This window comes from Camelina sativa, chromosome 2, assembly GCF_030686135.1.
Source record: "Camelina sativa cultivar CO46 ecotype springtype chromosome 2, ASM3068613v1".
NCBI lineage: Eukaryota > Viridiplantae > Streptophyta > Magnoliopsida > Brassicales > Brassicaceae > Camelina > Camelina sativa.
The window spans coordinates 15,126,256-15,141,769 of NC_141881.1; the positions used below are offsets into that span (position 1 = coordinate 15,126,256).

Below are 15,514 nucleotides of genomic sequence, written 5' to 3' on the forward strand. Positions count from 1 at the left end.
AAAAATCATAGCAAACAACATGCAGATCTCCTCTATAGTGTTATTAAAAGTCCGTGTAAATATTTAGAATTTTTTAATAAAAATAAAGAAGTTGTAATAAATTCACATTGTCAATTCAATGAAATATCATTGGTTAATGTTGAGCTTTAGTGAACTTTTCACTGGATATAAGTTATGTTTTCTTTGGGCTTTTAAAACATTTAGAATATAAAATTTTCTACATTTTTAAACTTAAAAAGGTTTTTTAAAAAATAATTTAGTGTAATCACTAAACCAATAAAAGGCTGTAAATTTTTTAAATGATAAATTTTTTGCAAATTTTTTAAAGAAATTTAGTCATACAATTAGTAAATGTGAATAATGATGGTATCCTTAGTTGTATATTTGCTGCTTCAAAGATCCCACGGTGTGTGATACTTTTCTATATATGTAAATCTCTAAAAAGGATAGAAATCCATAAGTAAACCCCAAAAAAATAATTGTTTGACTGTTTTATATTGACAACCATAAAATTACCTGATAGTCTCATTTTTCTGCATTGCATGTACTAGAGAACTTGAGGTGGTCTGAGGCAATGAATGTGGATCCCTTGCCGCCACTGGAGAAACCACAGGCTCCGCACGACCAAGCTCCATCAGAAGACGCTTCTTATGTCTCCAAGAAACCATACATTGGTCCTGCAACTGTCAATGAGGTTATAATAAGATCTGATGAGGAGGAGGAGGACAAGTACGGCGAAATGGATATATCACTGGCTGTTACAGCGAGAGTGTCCATGGAGAATGGGATTAAAGTGAAAAAGATTCCATTGAATAAGAAATCAGCATAAGTACAAGATGCTATTCATTCTTGCTCAAGAAGAAGACTATGCTCAAGCTATTCAGTTTTGTGTTTCATTAGATTATTATCCTAAATTTTTCTTTTCTTTTTAATGATAAAAACTAAGTTTGTAATTTTATTTTTGATTAATGTTGTTCATCTTCTGCTTTCAATCAGCCATTTTAGTATTACATATTCTCAGCCACAAAGTCAAAACCGAAAAAAAATCTAAAAAATGGGAGCGTATCAGTGTAGTATGATTCGGGTTTTGCATATTCACTTACACAAAAGAAAAAATAAAATGTGTTAATTTTGAGGCTCCACAGACAATGAATGGAGAGGCATATATATATATATATATATATATATTTTTTTTGAATGAATGAATGTAAAATTTTATTCATCAAAAAAAATGTTTTCTCTTTACAATTAGTGTAAGCTAGTTTGAAATTTAGCTAGTAACATACAATAATTATGTTCTGGTAATAAACCAAAGTGTGAGCACATCTTCATACATCGCATCACCTGAACCCTCAATGAGTAGGAGCTTGTTCCGAATAGTTCTATCAATCCGTTGGTGAAGCCAAGATGCAGAGACCGGGGGTTCACCATGCCTGCGATTGTTTCGTTCTTGCCAGATGGTATGAAGTGTGACCTGAAGAGAGCAGCGCAGCAACAGACAGGGAAGTTGATCGAGTGATGAGTCAGAGATGAGAGTCTTGATGAGTTCCCAGTCAGAGGATGAGTAAACCCCAAGAAAACCAGAAGTGAGTTTACGCCAAATCTGATGAGAGTATGGGCAGTGAAAGAAGAGATGAGACCATGTTTCCAAGGGTGATGAGCAGAGAGAACAGGAGGTGTCGACCGACTGATTCCAGTTCACTCGTCTATCGCCCGTGGAGAGTCGATTGAGCATGCCGAGCCAGGTCAGAAAAGCAAATTTTGGTGTTGCCTGAGGAAACCACACACCCTTAGTCTAGCTTTGCACAGGTTTTGCTGTGCGCAGTTGTAGCCAGGTGTCTCGGGTCGAGAATTTTTTCTTAGGGCCAGAAGTGTGTCTCCACATATGCACATCTGCTACATCAGGTTTCCTCGTGGCCTTGAGAGCAGCAATATGCGTTTCCACTGCATTTAGAGTGTCCACACGAAGCCTCCGGGCTCGATGGTGTTGCATAGCATATTTGACAGTAGCTTGTTTGGGGAGCCCCAGGTCGATAAAACCTCTGTTGCAAAAAATATCATGCAGCCGTCCCATGGGGGACCAACTATCATACCAAAAAGAGGTAGAGGTACCGCTTTTGATGTCTTTACAGTGAAACTGATTTGCCAACTCCCTTAGCTTGAGCAACTTCAGCCACATCCAAGATCCAGAGGATGAGGCCCCAACGTCCCAGAAGGAGGTTTGACGGATGAGACAGACATGAACCCACTAACTCCATAGCGAGTTTGTGGAGAGTAACCTCCAAATAAGTTTTAGACCGCACACAATATTAGTCTCCTTCAAAGGTCTCAAGCCTAATCCTCCTTCACAATAAGGCAGACAAACAACATCCCAAGCAACTTTCGCATGATGTGTTTGCAGATCAGGACCACTCCATAAGAAAGCCGAGCACAGTTTATCAATCTCGTTCAAACAACTACTTGGCAACCGGAAAGCCGAAGACCATAAGTTGGTGATGCTGATAATAACCGATTTGATGAGCTGTAATTGACCTCCATAGGACAAAAAATGACCCGTCCAAGAGCATATTCGTTTCCGAATTTTCTCTATGAGAGGTTGATAGTCGTTTCTAGACATTGCTTTGGTGAGAAGCGGTAGCCCAAGATAACGAACCGGGAGTGAGCCTACCTCAAAAGGAAATGTCGATTGTATTTCAGACTGCACTTCCGGAGAGATCCCAGCCATATATAGAGTAGACTTCTCTAGACTCGAGATACTATGGGGGACTTCTCTAGAGATCAAATCGTGATCAAGGTTTGAATTTCATGCTTCAGACCCTTAAGCTTTTTAGTGAACCGGAACATTGCAGTAGTGGATATAAATAACGGGGTAGTGCCATCCCAGAAAGACTGAACCACAGGTAAAAACTCCGGCGAAAGAGCCACAGAATTAACGAATTTAAAAGGTCGTTTCAAAGCAGGTGTTCCTGCATCAAACTGGATACGACTACGGAGATGGTCCGAACAACCTCCAGCTTCATATACACAGTAGGAACACGGGAAACGATGGAGCCACACATCATTAATGAGGACACGGTCTAGTTTTTTACAAATTAAACCATCTTCACGTTTGTTACACCAGGTAAAACAAGGCCCCTGAGCCCCCATATCCGACAAATTACAGTGAGTCACGACTGTTTGAAACTCAAACATACCTGGAGGCAATGCAGCTAAATGGGGGTATCCAGAATGCTCTTCTCCATTCAATATCTCATTAAAATCACCCATGATGATCCATGGTTTGTTTTGAAAAAGTAGTGAGTCCTTATGGTGGCACATATCTTCCCACAAACTCCTTCTCTCCTCAACCAAGTTCTTTGCATAAACAAAAGAACAAAAAAATTCCTCAGATTCTCTCTCCAACATAATAGAACAAGTAACGATTTGATCACTTTTTAAAACCGGTGTTAGACGGACTGTAGGTCGCCAAAGCACCCAAATATGACCTAACCGATGATATTCATAATTTGACAGAAAAGACCAGTTTCTAAAAACAGAAGATGCTAGTCTAGTTTCTTTCCTTTCCTTGACTCGTGTCTCCAAGAGACAACCAAATTGCATCTCATTATTGCTAGTCCATTCACGAACCACGGAATGTTTAATAGTTTTGTTGAAACCCCACACATTCCATGAGAAACTCATCATTTAAAAAGAAAATTTAGGAAGCTTCGTATTTGAAACAACATAGGAGTTAACCTTTGTTGCCTGTGTTGAAGCATCACTATTGCCTTCTGCTGCTTATGTTGAGTGATTCTCGCTGATGGGGGACGTCCACCACGACCCGTGTCATTTGTGACATTAGACATGTGCTGCACATGTGCTTTCGAGACATCCTCAGAAGAGACACCAACCTTGGTTTCATGGTCTAAAGTCAACGGTTTCCCATCAACATCAGAGGCAGATTCATCCGAGATTTCACCCTCCTCTTCATCCTCAGAAACACTAAGGACAGCAAACTTGGACGCTGAAATGGTGGGCATAGTTGACTGTTGAGCAGAGGACTTACTGGGACTACGACTCATTTTTGAGGGTGACACTACAGACCATTCCTCCAACGCAACAGACTTGTCCACTGGCGAATGTACCCCTTCCTCCACAACACTGGCAGTAACTGACTTTTCAGGAACAGTGACAGATGGTACCAAAGGTAAGACATCTTTTAGAGGCACCGTTCCAACAATAGGAGCAGAACTCAAAACAGAGTTCTGATCTGTTACCTCTATGGGCGGAGTCATGACAACTGATTTGTCAACACCACATCGAGCCACAAGATGCCCCCACTTCTCACAGGAAGAGCAACGAGGAGGCAACCATGGATAATGAAAGTCAACCGAGAAACTCTTACCATTGTTAGAGTAGGAAATACTCTTCGGTGGCACCTTAGATAAATCAGCATTGACGAAAACTTTTGCAACATCAAAGTTAGAGCACGCTACTGTCTCAGGATGTAACCGGACAGGAGAGCCCACTGCACTAGCGATGAAACTCAGCCCCTCCCAAGAAAATAAATGCAGCGGAACCTTCTTCAAATGGACCCAAAGGGGTATAGATTTTTCCTCTGGTTGTTCTTTTTCAGTAACCGGAGACCACCTTGAGATGACCATCGGTACCTCAGCAATATTCCACATACCGCATTTAAGTATCCTAGATCTGAGAATAGGATCACAGACCTTAAACCGTAACGTCGTAGCATTGACTTCATAAACATCAATCTTGGGAAACTCAGTCCCCTGTTTCCAGATCTTATTCAAAATCACATGAACTTTGCCAACATGAGGAGCAGTATCCAAGAACTTACCAAGGAGAAAGTCATCCCAGAGCGGTGTAGAGTTAAGAAGAACTTCATCAGGGATGTCCACCGAATCACTCCCCTCTGAAGAATTGATTACATCAAATTTCCGTAGAACCTTTTTATTCTGAACCATCGAAACCCAGGACTCCTTCCTCATCGGACTGGATGTCTCCTGAGGACTCACCACGGAATCCGACATCCCAAACCGAGCAGCCTACCGGCGCCGGGAGGCAAACTTTGTCAACACGAAAGACCAAACCCTAATCGCCCTAATTTTCGCCCCCTTAGCAAAACGCAGCTAACCTCGATTTTATTACCCTCACCTATATATGATGTAGTACTTTAATCAATTAAATTATCGAACTTCAGTTTGCAATGATCATCACACTAGGAATACACATGAATGCTTAATCTAAGCTAATAACAAATGATTGGTTGGTGCACAAAAAAAATGATTGGTTTTATATAACAACTTAACTAACAAGCAAAGTTAAACAAGGCAAAAGAAAGAAAACACAAAGCAATGGAAAAACAAACTTAAAACTGCTTTAAATCAAGATAGAAAAAATGAATCTTGGGCAAGGTTGATGACTTGGGAGATAGCTAATCAATCCTAGATGTCTAAGCAACAATCCAAAACAATCCTTAGGCTAAGAACACTAGTGCAAATCAATTTACTTCCATAATAGATATCCTATGCTAATCAAGTAATCATCAACAATTTCCAAAGGCAATCAGAAGATAAGCATGCATTATAAACCAGTCTAAATACCACTAAGCATCCTAATCATCAATTTCTATTGGATAGGAATGCAAAGCTCTTGAATAGAAGTCCTAAGCTCAGGAATTTCATCAAACATCTTCTAGGCATAGAATGTCCTAATATCTAGAATTAACATGATCAAGGTTAATCTTGCATTATAATCACTAAACAAGAAAGGATTCATGTAAATAAAGCCTTAAACACCATAGATCAATCATCTATCTCCCTAATCTATCACACCCAAAGTTCTAAATGATCTACTCACTCATAGTTATGATCACACAAAGGTGGAAGTGTTATCTTTGTGATGTCATAATAAGAGATTGTAGAATAGGAGAAATGAAAAAGAAATTACTATTAAAAACTGGAAAATAAACAAAGGATCCAACAAACTTTGATAAACAAACTTAAGAACCCTAAAAATTGCTAAGCAAAAAGATAGTCTCTCCTAATGAGTAGTTAGTGTATTTATAGGAAAATAGGAAACTAAACCGGAACAAACCGCATTAGAATTAAACAAATCAGAGAAAACCAGAACAAACTAGGTTTTGGTTCCAAAAATAACATTTGATCGATCATTGGTCGATCGCTTGGTCGATCTGTCAAGTCTCGGAAGTCTGGTCAAGTCCAGCTCAAGTTGATCGACCATCTGATCGACCAAATGGTCGATTGTTGAAGTTCGGGGGTTTGTTCAAGTCCAGATCAAGTTGATTGACCACAAGATCGACCAAATGGTCGATTGTTTTGTCTTGTGGCTCCAGTCTTCGGTCTGGCTGTATATACGTTTACTAAAACAGGTATAACTCTTTACACGCACATCCGATTGGACTTAAATCACCTCCATTGCAAAGCTTACTCCAATTTCAATAACTTTGATGAAGAACTCTGGAGCTAATTCCCAAGGAAAGGTCTTCGTACGAGTCGATCTTTGAGGGACTGCATACTAGTTCCGAATCATCAATCATCTTGTTTGCATTCAAATGTGTGTCTTCCATTATATTAATCTGAAATGGTTCAAAAGACACACAAAAACACACCAAAGTATAGACAAATACACTATAGAACCTTTAAAATGCAAGAAGACTCACTTGGACACTAAATGCAACAAAACACAATGAAAATACTAGTGAAACACAATACAATGGAACATAACAACCATGATAAAACAGTAAATATAGAGTATATCAACTCCCCTAAGCTTATCTCTTGCTAGTCCTCTAGCAAAAACTAAGTGGAAACAAAGGAGAGAAGTTTAAAAAAATGGGACTCAGAACCTAAGAGCATGTGACAAAGGATTCAAACCACAGTCCTTAAATGCAATTCAATGGTGCTAAGATCAATCAAAGTGTTTACAAATATTTTTCTAAGCTTATCACAATGCACCACTCTAGTTCACCTTCTATCTATTGGCAAAGACTTGCAATCTTATTGAACATCTCTTTCACATTCTTTAAAGTGTTTGGTGTTTTCTTGCAAATGGAAAACAAATTAAGCTCAATTGGTTTAAGAGGAAAGGCTTTTTAAAGTGGGTTGGCAAAGGTGTTTTTAGGTGGTTTACTCTCAAACAAGAAGGAACACTAGACAGTTGTGAAACCAATCTAAGATTGAGAACAATTTGGGCATACAAAGCTTAGCTCTTGATTTTCTACCCACCTAGAAGCTTTTCTACCCTTTTCTCATCCTTCTTTTCTTTCTTTTCAACCCAAAAACTAGACTTTAAGCTCTTAAACTCCCTCTGTAACTTCTGGTCTTATTCTTTTTATAAATCTCTAAGGCTACTCTTTATTTTAAACATTAGCTTCCTTTCTTTCTTTTTTATTTGCTATACTCCAATCTTAAGAGACTATAGCAAGACTTAATATCTCTTTTCTTTGAGACTTGGAGCTTTTAACCAAACTTTTAGAGACTTTTCTTTTCTTTTCTTTTGACCAAGTAAACCTTTCTTTCCCTTCTTATTTTCTTTTGTTCCCAAACCTGAACCCAAATCAACATTCTAACCACCTATTTCTTTCAAAACCATTCCCATTAGTTAGTTCTAATGATTCTAAACCTAGCTAAAACAAGAGCCAGTTCTTTGTCATTCTCAATACTCTCAAGATTTCACAACCTATAGCATTATCAACAACGATGCCTCACTCAGCAAATCAATATAAGTCTTGAAAGAAAAACTTGGGGTTCATAGGTATGGCAAGAGATTGGGTTAATTAAAATAGAGTGGCAAATAGAGGTTGTTAACCCAAATGAAAGTTCCATGAGCTAGCATTCATAGGCCATATGCAAGATATTTTAAAGATCAAATTAAAGTCCATATAATAGACAGATGCAACAATGATCATACAAGCTTTACACTAGAAAAAGTGTTTTCAAGTGACTCAATGCTTTAAAACTTAGATTCTTCATTTTTTACCAAAGATTAATCAAACACCAATGAACTATAAATGAGGGATGTGGGATCAATCCTAAGACTCTACTTCTAACAAGGCAATTTCATGATCATCCCAAATGCATATGCATGCTAAATGCTTCTAGACTCAATTCTAAACACAATAATGAATATGCAAAACTACATGCATTTGTTTTTTTAGTTTTTAAAATTTTTCAATTTTTTTTTATTTTTCTCAAAACAAAGCTATTAACAATGCATCACACAAAATATTAAAATCAAAATGAAACACAACATTAGATGGTTAGTGTAATGACCCTCACCAAGGGGTAAAATTCAAAAATAAAACTCAAGGCCAAAAGACTAAAAAGGGAAGCCAACAAGGGAAGAAGAAAATTTAAAGAAGAAAAGTCCGAGAAAATCTGGACGGATCGAGAAATGGCCGAGTTGTCTGAATATGTCCGTAGGACCGAGAGTTGTCCGAGAGCTACCAAGGATTACCGAGAAAATCCGAGAATTACCGATAGCTGCTGAGAGCGTCCGAGAAAAATTGCCGAGAGTGCCGAGACGGACCGAGAATCGCCGAGAGCTGACCGAGGATCGACCGAGAACACTAACCGATCCCACAAAAAGTCTTCCCTCCACCAAATATCGCTTAAGTCAAGAGAAGTTAGTGGGATGATTAAATAATTCAAGAAGAAGTTAGTGGGATGATTATTTAAATGAAGAAGAGTTAGTGGAGCTTAGGGGAGATTAAACAATTCAAGGACGAATTAGTGGAGATCAAGGTGGCTTAATCGATTTCTCTCTAAGTGTTAAGGCATGCACTAATAGCAACTAAGAAGAAGAAGAAGAGTTGCATGCATTGGTCGACTCCACCGCCTAACTTCTCTATAAATAGAGGCTCACCTCTCTTATTTTCGCACAAGTCATAAAGGGGTAAGGAAAGAAAATTTGAGAGAGAAAGTGAGCGAGAGAGAAGAGAGGAAGAAGAAGGGTGTTGCCGCAAGAGAAAGAAAGAAAGAAGAGAAGGTGCAAGCTAAGACTATCGACTATCGACCACAAGGTTAAATCGATAAGAAAATCGATTATAACGGAAGAAGAGATCCGAGTGTGCCGCGAGAGAAGCTTCATCAAAGGAGACCGATCATCGACGATTTACTGTGAGTTCAGGCACATACTTTGCCGGCTTAGATGGGGAATTAAAGACATCCATCTAGTGCGCGGTTTGCATGAAGTATTTAGTTGCATTTACTTGAAATTCTTTTGTGTTTTTCTTGTTTAAATGCGTGCGAGGTGAGGTTATGCCGGTTGCTAGTTCGAAACGTTCTAGTAACAAGGGTGATAACTAGTTAAAATACTTGTAAAATTATGAGCTTAAAAATCATATAAACTCAAGTATTAATTTCGGTGAAGTCTTAAGGCGTTTTAGTCCGCGAGAAATTCCGGCTAAGCGTAGTAAGACTTGGTATTGCTATCCTTCCCATTTCGTACCACATGCAGCCGCGACATGCAACCCATGTTCGTGTGTTTGTAGGGTTGGTTACGAAGAGCTCGGAGGTTACTGGGCTCGCTACCCTGGCCGAGGCTGTCTACACGACGGTGTGGCTTTGAGTGATATCCGATCGCATGCCTTAGTGGTTGCGATTCGGTGATTCATGAGGGGTTTAGGGAAAGGACGCATACCGGGCCCAATAAACTAGAACTTGTAAACTTTTGTTTTATTTCAAGTTTGAATTGTTGCATGTTGATGTTTATTGTTGCATGTAGTTGCGATTGCTTGTAGAATAATTTTGCTTAGCTTATCAGCTTCCGCATGTTATCTCTGATTGATTGTTGTATTGTGTGCTTGCTTGTTAGATGTTTATCTCACTTGCATGCTAGCTATTTATGCATGCATGTTGTTTATATTTGCTTGCATGTTAATATTTTATGCTTGCATGTTGTTTGTTGAGGGGGTTTGGGATTGGGGTTTAATTCTTTGCAGGAACCCTAACTCACTAAGTAATCTTAGATTACTTATAATAATTTTTGCGCTGCAGGTAACCCTAGAGGGAACTAGAGGGCATGATGAACGATAGGACTCCGGAGTAGTTTTATTTTGGTGTCTATTGTAAAATTCAAGTATGTTTTATTGCGAACCAAACTTTGGCACTAAGCCTTGTTCCCCTTTTGTGTAATCGTTTGTAGTAAACTCTTTTAAGTATTAATGTAATCGGATTTTTTTTAATCGAGCGAGTCGTACTGATATAGACTTTGTCCGAGTCGGCTCAACGCACGGCGTGTCTGTAGGGTTGCAAAGCCTTAAGGACGTGTCGTGTGGTCGGGAACCTCACTGATGACTGGCCGAAGGGGCCTGATTTGTTCTTGCACCCGGCCGGATCGTTGGTGAACGTTGATATATCATGGTTTTTGTGGTTTTTAACCATGATATAAAGATTCTTTTAGTGTCTTTTGATGTGTTTCTAGGATGTTTTAGAGTCTTTGCAGGTTTTCTAGGATTTTAGCACGGATGGAGCAATCTAGATCAGTTTGGAGCAATAATCCGCAAGAAATCAACTTGGAATCGATCGACACTGCCTTAGCATCGATCGACACCCAGTCCAAACCGACGAGAGAGCCAAATTTGGAAGTTTTACAAAGTTGCCCGAAGTTTTCCATATTTGCAAGACTAGTCCCTGACGTGTTTTAGGACATATATATATAGTTTTTAGGTTTTTGCAAACCCAAAAGTTTTATTCTATCAAGTTTTATTTTTCCTGCAACTCTGAGAGATTTTTGAGAGCTATAGGAGATAGATCTGCTTTGTAGAGAAGAATTTCCAAACTCTTTTTACTCTTTTAATCTCTATTTGCATGTTATTTAGAAAGATGTTTTGTTCTTCATTGATTATGTCTGAGTAGTTTGCTTGTTAGGTTTAGGGTTTTTCACAAGGATTTTATGAATTATTAGATCTGTTTATTTAGGATTCTTTCTCTTTCTAGATCTTCATCATAGGTTGTTCTTCATATTAATCTTTGATTGGCCATCTGAATTAATAACTTAGGAAAATAAATTGATATGAGAATATAATTGATTTTCCTGGTAAAACCTTTTGATGAGCAAAATTATTTCTTGCAAAGAAATTTGATTTAATACTTTTGTGAACAATCTAAACCTGATTTTATTGCTGATTTATTACCTAGAATTTTGCAAAGAGATTTGGATTTTCTGGTTTTAAATTTAGATAATATTTGCAGTGAGAACTGATTTATTTTACATAAGTGTTTAGAGTTCTAGATCTGTTCTTAATTGTTTGAATCCCATTTATTTCTTTGATTTAATATTTCATAATTTCCTGAGAAATTCCCTAGGCCTAGCTTTTTGATCTTCTGAATTTACAACAGCTTTTATTCAATATTTTGCATTGTTTTTTTAATTCAATTTAATTTGTTTAGCATAATTGAAAAACTCTATAATTTATTGTGTAGTCTTGAGTCCTTGTGGAATTCGACCCCTAAGTACTGCAGTGATCTCTTAATTTGAGAGAGTAGCTCTAGGGTAAATTTGAGCATATCAAACGTTTCCATAGTGGCGTCTCGGGGCTGTCCGATGGCCTTTGTGGTCATAGTACAGTTCGGGGGCGTTACAACGGTGGTATCAAAGCATGGTTATGATGCTGTATATTACTCGCGTTTTCAAATGATTTATCGAGTCAAATGGTCGCAGTAGACACTTAAGATAATCCGGATCGTTCATCACATAGGGTTAGATGGGATTAAGTAAACCCTTTGTTGATCGTGGATGCAGATGTCTCGTCAAGGATCCAAAAGGACTAGATCGACGCATCGTTGCCGGACACAGGGAGGGGTTCAAGTCAACAGTTTGGTCCGGAGGAGTGGGGTTCGCATTTTGGAGATGCACAAGGGGAGGAATCGTTTCCAGGCATATTCGAACCGAATATGTATATGCCTGAATGGGATGTACCTGTCGCAACGCCGAGATACACACCATCAAGTTTAACTCGATTCAGTACACAGGAGTGTATGTACCCGCCAGGATTTTCACCGTTCGGACCGTTTGCTGCCCATCCGAATCAGAACATGCCGAGGGGAGACCGAGCTCATGGAGAAGCACCAAGTGAGCCGAATGTGCCAGAGACCCAGCTGACACTTAAAATGATTCAAGACCTTTAGAGTCACATGATCCAGCAACAGCAGCAGAGCCAAGCAAACCGTTCAGCAGAAGATCCATCCTATCATTTTCTTAAACTGGTAATGATGTTGAGGAACATAGGATTCCGCAAGTTCAAAGGAGACCCGAACACAGTGTTAGCAGACGCATGGATAAAAGAATTGGAAAATAACTTTGAAATGACAAGGTGTCCAGAGGAGTTTAGAAGACCGGTCGAAGTTAATTTCTTGGAAGAAGATGCTCGTGCATGGTGGGATAGCGTAGTTCCTTGCTATAGATTTCAGACTATAACGTGGGGAATATTTAAGAAAGAGTTTGAACAAAAATACTTTCCACCAGAGTCGCGTGATCAACTAGAGAATCAGTTCCTGCGATTGGAACAAGGTGAAATGACTGTTCGAGCTTATGGAAGAGTTTTTACAAGACTTCGGAGATATTTGTACCAAGGAAACGACGATGAGTTAGCTATGGCCCGGAGATTCTTTAATGGACTCAGGCAAGACATAAAGGGAAGGTTGCATGCTGTGACATACCGAAGTGTCGCAGAAGTAGAAGAAAGAGCGGTAAGTGTTGAGGAAGCCATTGAGACAGAGAAGGAGATTTCGGCCCAGGAGAAAAAGAAGGAACCAGTCCAGCAGACTAAGGTTGTGAACACTCGGAAGGTGAATCAAGTAGCAGGACGAAATTGGGGCGCGGGCCGTGGTAAAGTTAAAATGAATGTTAACCATGGGGGTCGTAATGTGAGCAACATGGATCCGCGAGAATGCTATGTTTGTGGTAAAGTTGGGCATTTTGCTCGAGCTTGCCCAACCGTTGAGGAAACAAAGAGTACCAACCTGTCAGCCGTCACATGTTTTTACTGTGGCGAGTTAGGACACTATGCGAACTCATGTCCATCGAAGCCGGCCAAACCGAACGCCCAAACTGTGAACCGTGCTCAGACAGCGAACCAAGTGAAAGAACCCCCAACGAAGAAGCAAGCAACCCCAGCAAATGTTATGGCTTTAGGAGTAGAGCCACCTAAACCTCCGCAGGCCGCGAAAGGTCCTATAACAGGTTTGATTGGGTTCTAACTCTCTTGTGATTGTTTGTGATTGTTTGTGTGTTTGTGTGATTAGTTTTAGCATTGCATTTTGTTATATTTGCCTTGCGTTTAGGAACATTACTTGTTGGTGGTAACCCCACACATGTACTGTTCGATTCATAAGCGTCCAATAGTTTTGTGACTCCCAAAGTGGCTGACAATTTCGGAGACTTGTGTGAGGAGGAGGAAGTGAACATCAATGTCTACACTGCTGGTAATCAACCGCCTTTGAAGACAAAAAGATGGATCAAGGAAGTGTCGATAGTCTTGCAGGATACGAACCTCCCGGTAAATCCTCTAGTGATGCCATTGGATAGGTTCGATGCTATTTTGGGAATGGATTGGTTATCGGAACACCAAGCCCATATAGACTGCAGCAGAAGCAGAGTTATATTTGAAAATGGAGGAAGGACACCTCTAGTTTTCAACGGGATCAGCCCGAGTAAAACGGCATACTTCACATCGGTAGCAAGGATTGGAAGATCGAATGAAGAAGATGAGGTTTATCTAGTCACTCTTACCGCCATGGGAGGAGATGACAAGGAAGGCATGGAATTTGAGGACATTACCATAGTCAAAGACTTTGGGGACGTGTTTAGACTGCTGGAAGGATTGCCTCCACCAAGAAGCCATCCTTTTACCATAAATCTTGAGCCCGGAGCTACCCCATTGCTAAAGCATCATATCGCATGGCACCAACCGAGTTGGCAGAACTTAAAACTCAGTTAGAGGATTTGTTGGAGAACGGTTTTATTCGACCGAGTTCATCGCCATGGGGAGCCCCAGTGCTTTTCGTCAAGAAGAAGGACGGAAGCATGCGTTTATGTATTGATTACCAAAGAATCAATAACATAACTATCAAGGACAAGTATGCGTTGCCGCGGATTGACGAGTTGTTAGATCAACTCCGAGGAGCAAGTTGGTTTTCGAAGATTGATTTAGCCTCCGGCTATCATCAAATCTCGATTGCAGAACAAGATGTGATGAAGACGGTGTTTCAAACAAGATACGGCCAGTATGAGTTCGTGGTAATGCCGTTTGGACTCACCAATGCATCGGCAGCATTCATGCGTTTAATGAATGAAGTTTTCCACGATTATTTGGATCGATTCGTGATAATATTCATTGATGACATCCTTATATACTCACGGAGTGCAGAGGAGCACGCGGAGCGTTTGAGGAAAGTGTTGGAGAGACTAAGGGAGATGAAGCTGTTCGCCAAGTTCAGCAAGTGTAAATTCTGGCAAAGGGAGATTGGATTTTTAGGACACCGAGTTTTGGAGCAGGGCGTGTCCGCCGATCCGGAGAAGATTGCCGCAATCCAGGATTGGCCCAAACCAACCTAAGTGACGGAAATTAGAAGTTTCTTAGGCCTTGCAGGCTATTACCGGAAGTTCGTAAAGGGGTTTTCAACTATTGCAAAACCTTTGACACGACTCACCGGGAAAGGAGTACCTTTTATATGGAGCGAGGAGGTAGAAGAAGCTTTCAGGAAGTTAAAGGGGGCGCTGGCATCAGCACCAGTGTTAGCCCTACCCGAGCCAAATCAACCGTATTCTGTATTTACAGACGCGTCAAGAGTTGGTGTTGGATGTGTTCTAATGCAAGGAGATAGAGTGATTGCCTATGCCTCCAGACAGTTAAGGAAGCATGAGGAGAACTACCCCACACATGACCTAGAAATGGCAGCTGTGGTGTTTGCATTCATAATATGGAGATCGTATTTGTATGGAGAAGCTGTCCAAGTATTTACGGATCATCAAAGTCTTAAATACTTGTTCACGCAACCAGATCTTAATTTGCGCCAGAGAAGGTGGATGGAATTCATTGCCGATTACGATTTGAAGATTCAGTACCACCCAAGCAAGGCAAACGTAATAGTAGATGCGCTAAGCCGAAGAAGAGCACAAGTTGATGCCGAGAAAGACGTGGAGTTTTTGGCCGACGAATTGAAGAAGGTAAGGCTTTTAGCCTTAGAAGGAGAATCTAGTGAGCCATTGGGATTACAAGCCATAACCCAAGCGAGCCTACTGCATCGAATTCGTGAAGAGCAACCCAAGGACGAGAACCTGAAGAAGATCATCGAGGAATTGAAGAGTTCAGAAGGACCGAATGCTAGTGGTTATCATTTAGCTGATGATGACACCTTACTTCTCAACGGGAGAATAACTGTACCTGACCGGAACGGACTACGAGAGGAGATACTAGGAGCCGCCCACAGCTCAGCGTTAAGTATACACCCGAGGAGCACCAAGATGTACAAGGACGTTCGTAGATACT

The 15,514-nt window shown here is 40.1% G+C and overlaps 3 protein-coding genes across 3 annotated transcripts; 1 reads left to right on the top strand and 2 right to left on the bottom strand.

Moving 5' to 3' along the window:
* Nucleotides 1-1,291: 1,291 nt before the first annotated feature.
* Nucleotides 1,292-2,725, bottom strand: LOC147948647 (uncharacterized). The gene is made up of 3 exons (XM_087467956.1): nt 2,366-2,725; nt 1,892-2,248; nt 1,292-1,771 (listed from the first exon to the last, which is right to left on the bottom strand). The coding sequence occupies exons 1-3, from the start codon at nt 2,723-2,725 to the stop codon at nt 1,292-1,294; spliced, it is 1,197 nt and encodes a 398-aa protein (XP_087324082.1).
* Nucleotides 2,726-2,778: 53 nt separating this feature from the next.
* Nucleotides 2,779-5,030, bottom strand: LOC104748652 (uncharacterized). Its single transcript, XM_087467970.1, has 2 exons — nt 3,736-5,030; nt 2,779-3,610 (listed from the first exon to the last, which is right to left on the bottom strand). Exons 1-2 carry the CDS (start codon nt 5,028-5,030, stop codon nt 2,779-2,781), a joined length of 2,127 nt encoding a protein of 708 aa, XP_087324096.1.
* Nucleotides 5,031-12,158: 7,128 nt separating this feature from the next.
* On the top strand, nt 12,159-13,963 carry LOC104773120 (uncharacterized). The gene is made up of 2 exons (XM_087467981.1): nt 12,159-13,206; nt 13,359-13,963. The coding sequence occupies exons 1-2, from the start codon at nt 12,159-12,161 to the stop codon at nt 13,961-13,963; spliced, it is 1,653 nt and encodes a 550-aa protein (XP_087324107.1).
* The last annotated feature ends 1,551 nt before the right edge of the window (nt 13,964-15,514 follow it).

Coding starts and splice junctions, on each gene's coding strand:
- LOC147948647 (XM_087467956.1), bottom strand. CDS start 2,725: ATGGCTGGGATCTCTCCGGAAGTGCAGTCTGAAATACAATCGACATTT. Junction 2,249..2,365: donor CGAAAGTTGCTTGGGATGTT/GTTTGTCTGCCT, acceptor CTATGGAGTTAG/TGGGTTCATGTCTGTCTCAT. Junction 1,772..1,891: donor GGAAACCTGATGTAGCAGAT/GTGCATATGTGG, acceptor TGGTTTCCTCAG/GCAACACCAAAATTTGCTTT.
- LOC104748652 (XM_087467970.1), bottom strand. CDS start 5,030: ATGTCGGATTCCGTGGTGAGTCCTCAGGAGACATCCAGTCCGATGAGG. Junction 3,611..3,735: donor CTTCAACACAGGCAACAAAG/GTTAACTCCTAT, acceptor TGAATGGACTAG/CAATAATGAGATGCAATTTG.
- LOC104773120 (XM_087467981.1), top strand. CDS start 12,159: ATGATCCAGCAACAGCAGCAGAGCCAAGCAAACCGTTCAGCAGAAGAT. Junction 13,207..13,358: donor CGCGAAAGGTCCTATAACAG/GTTTGATTGGGT, acceptor TCGATTCATAAG/CGTCCAATAGTTTTGTGACT.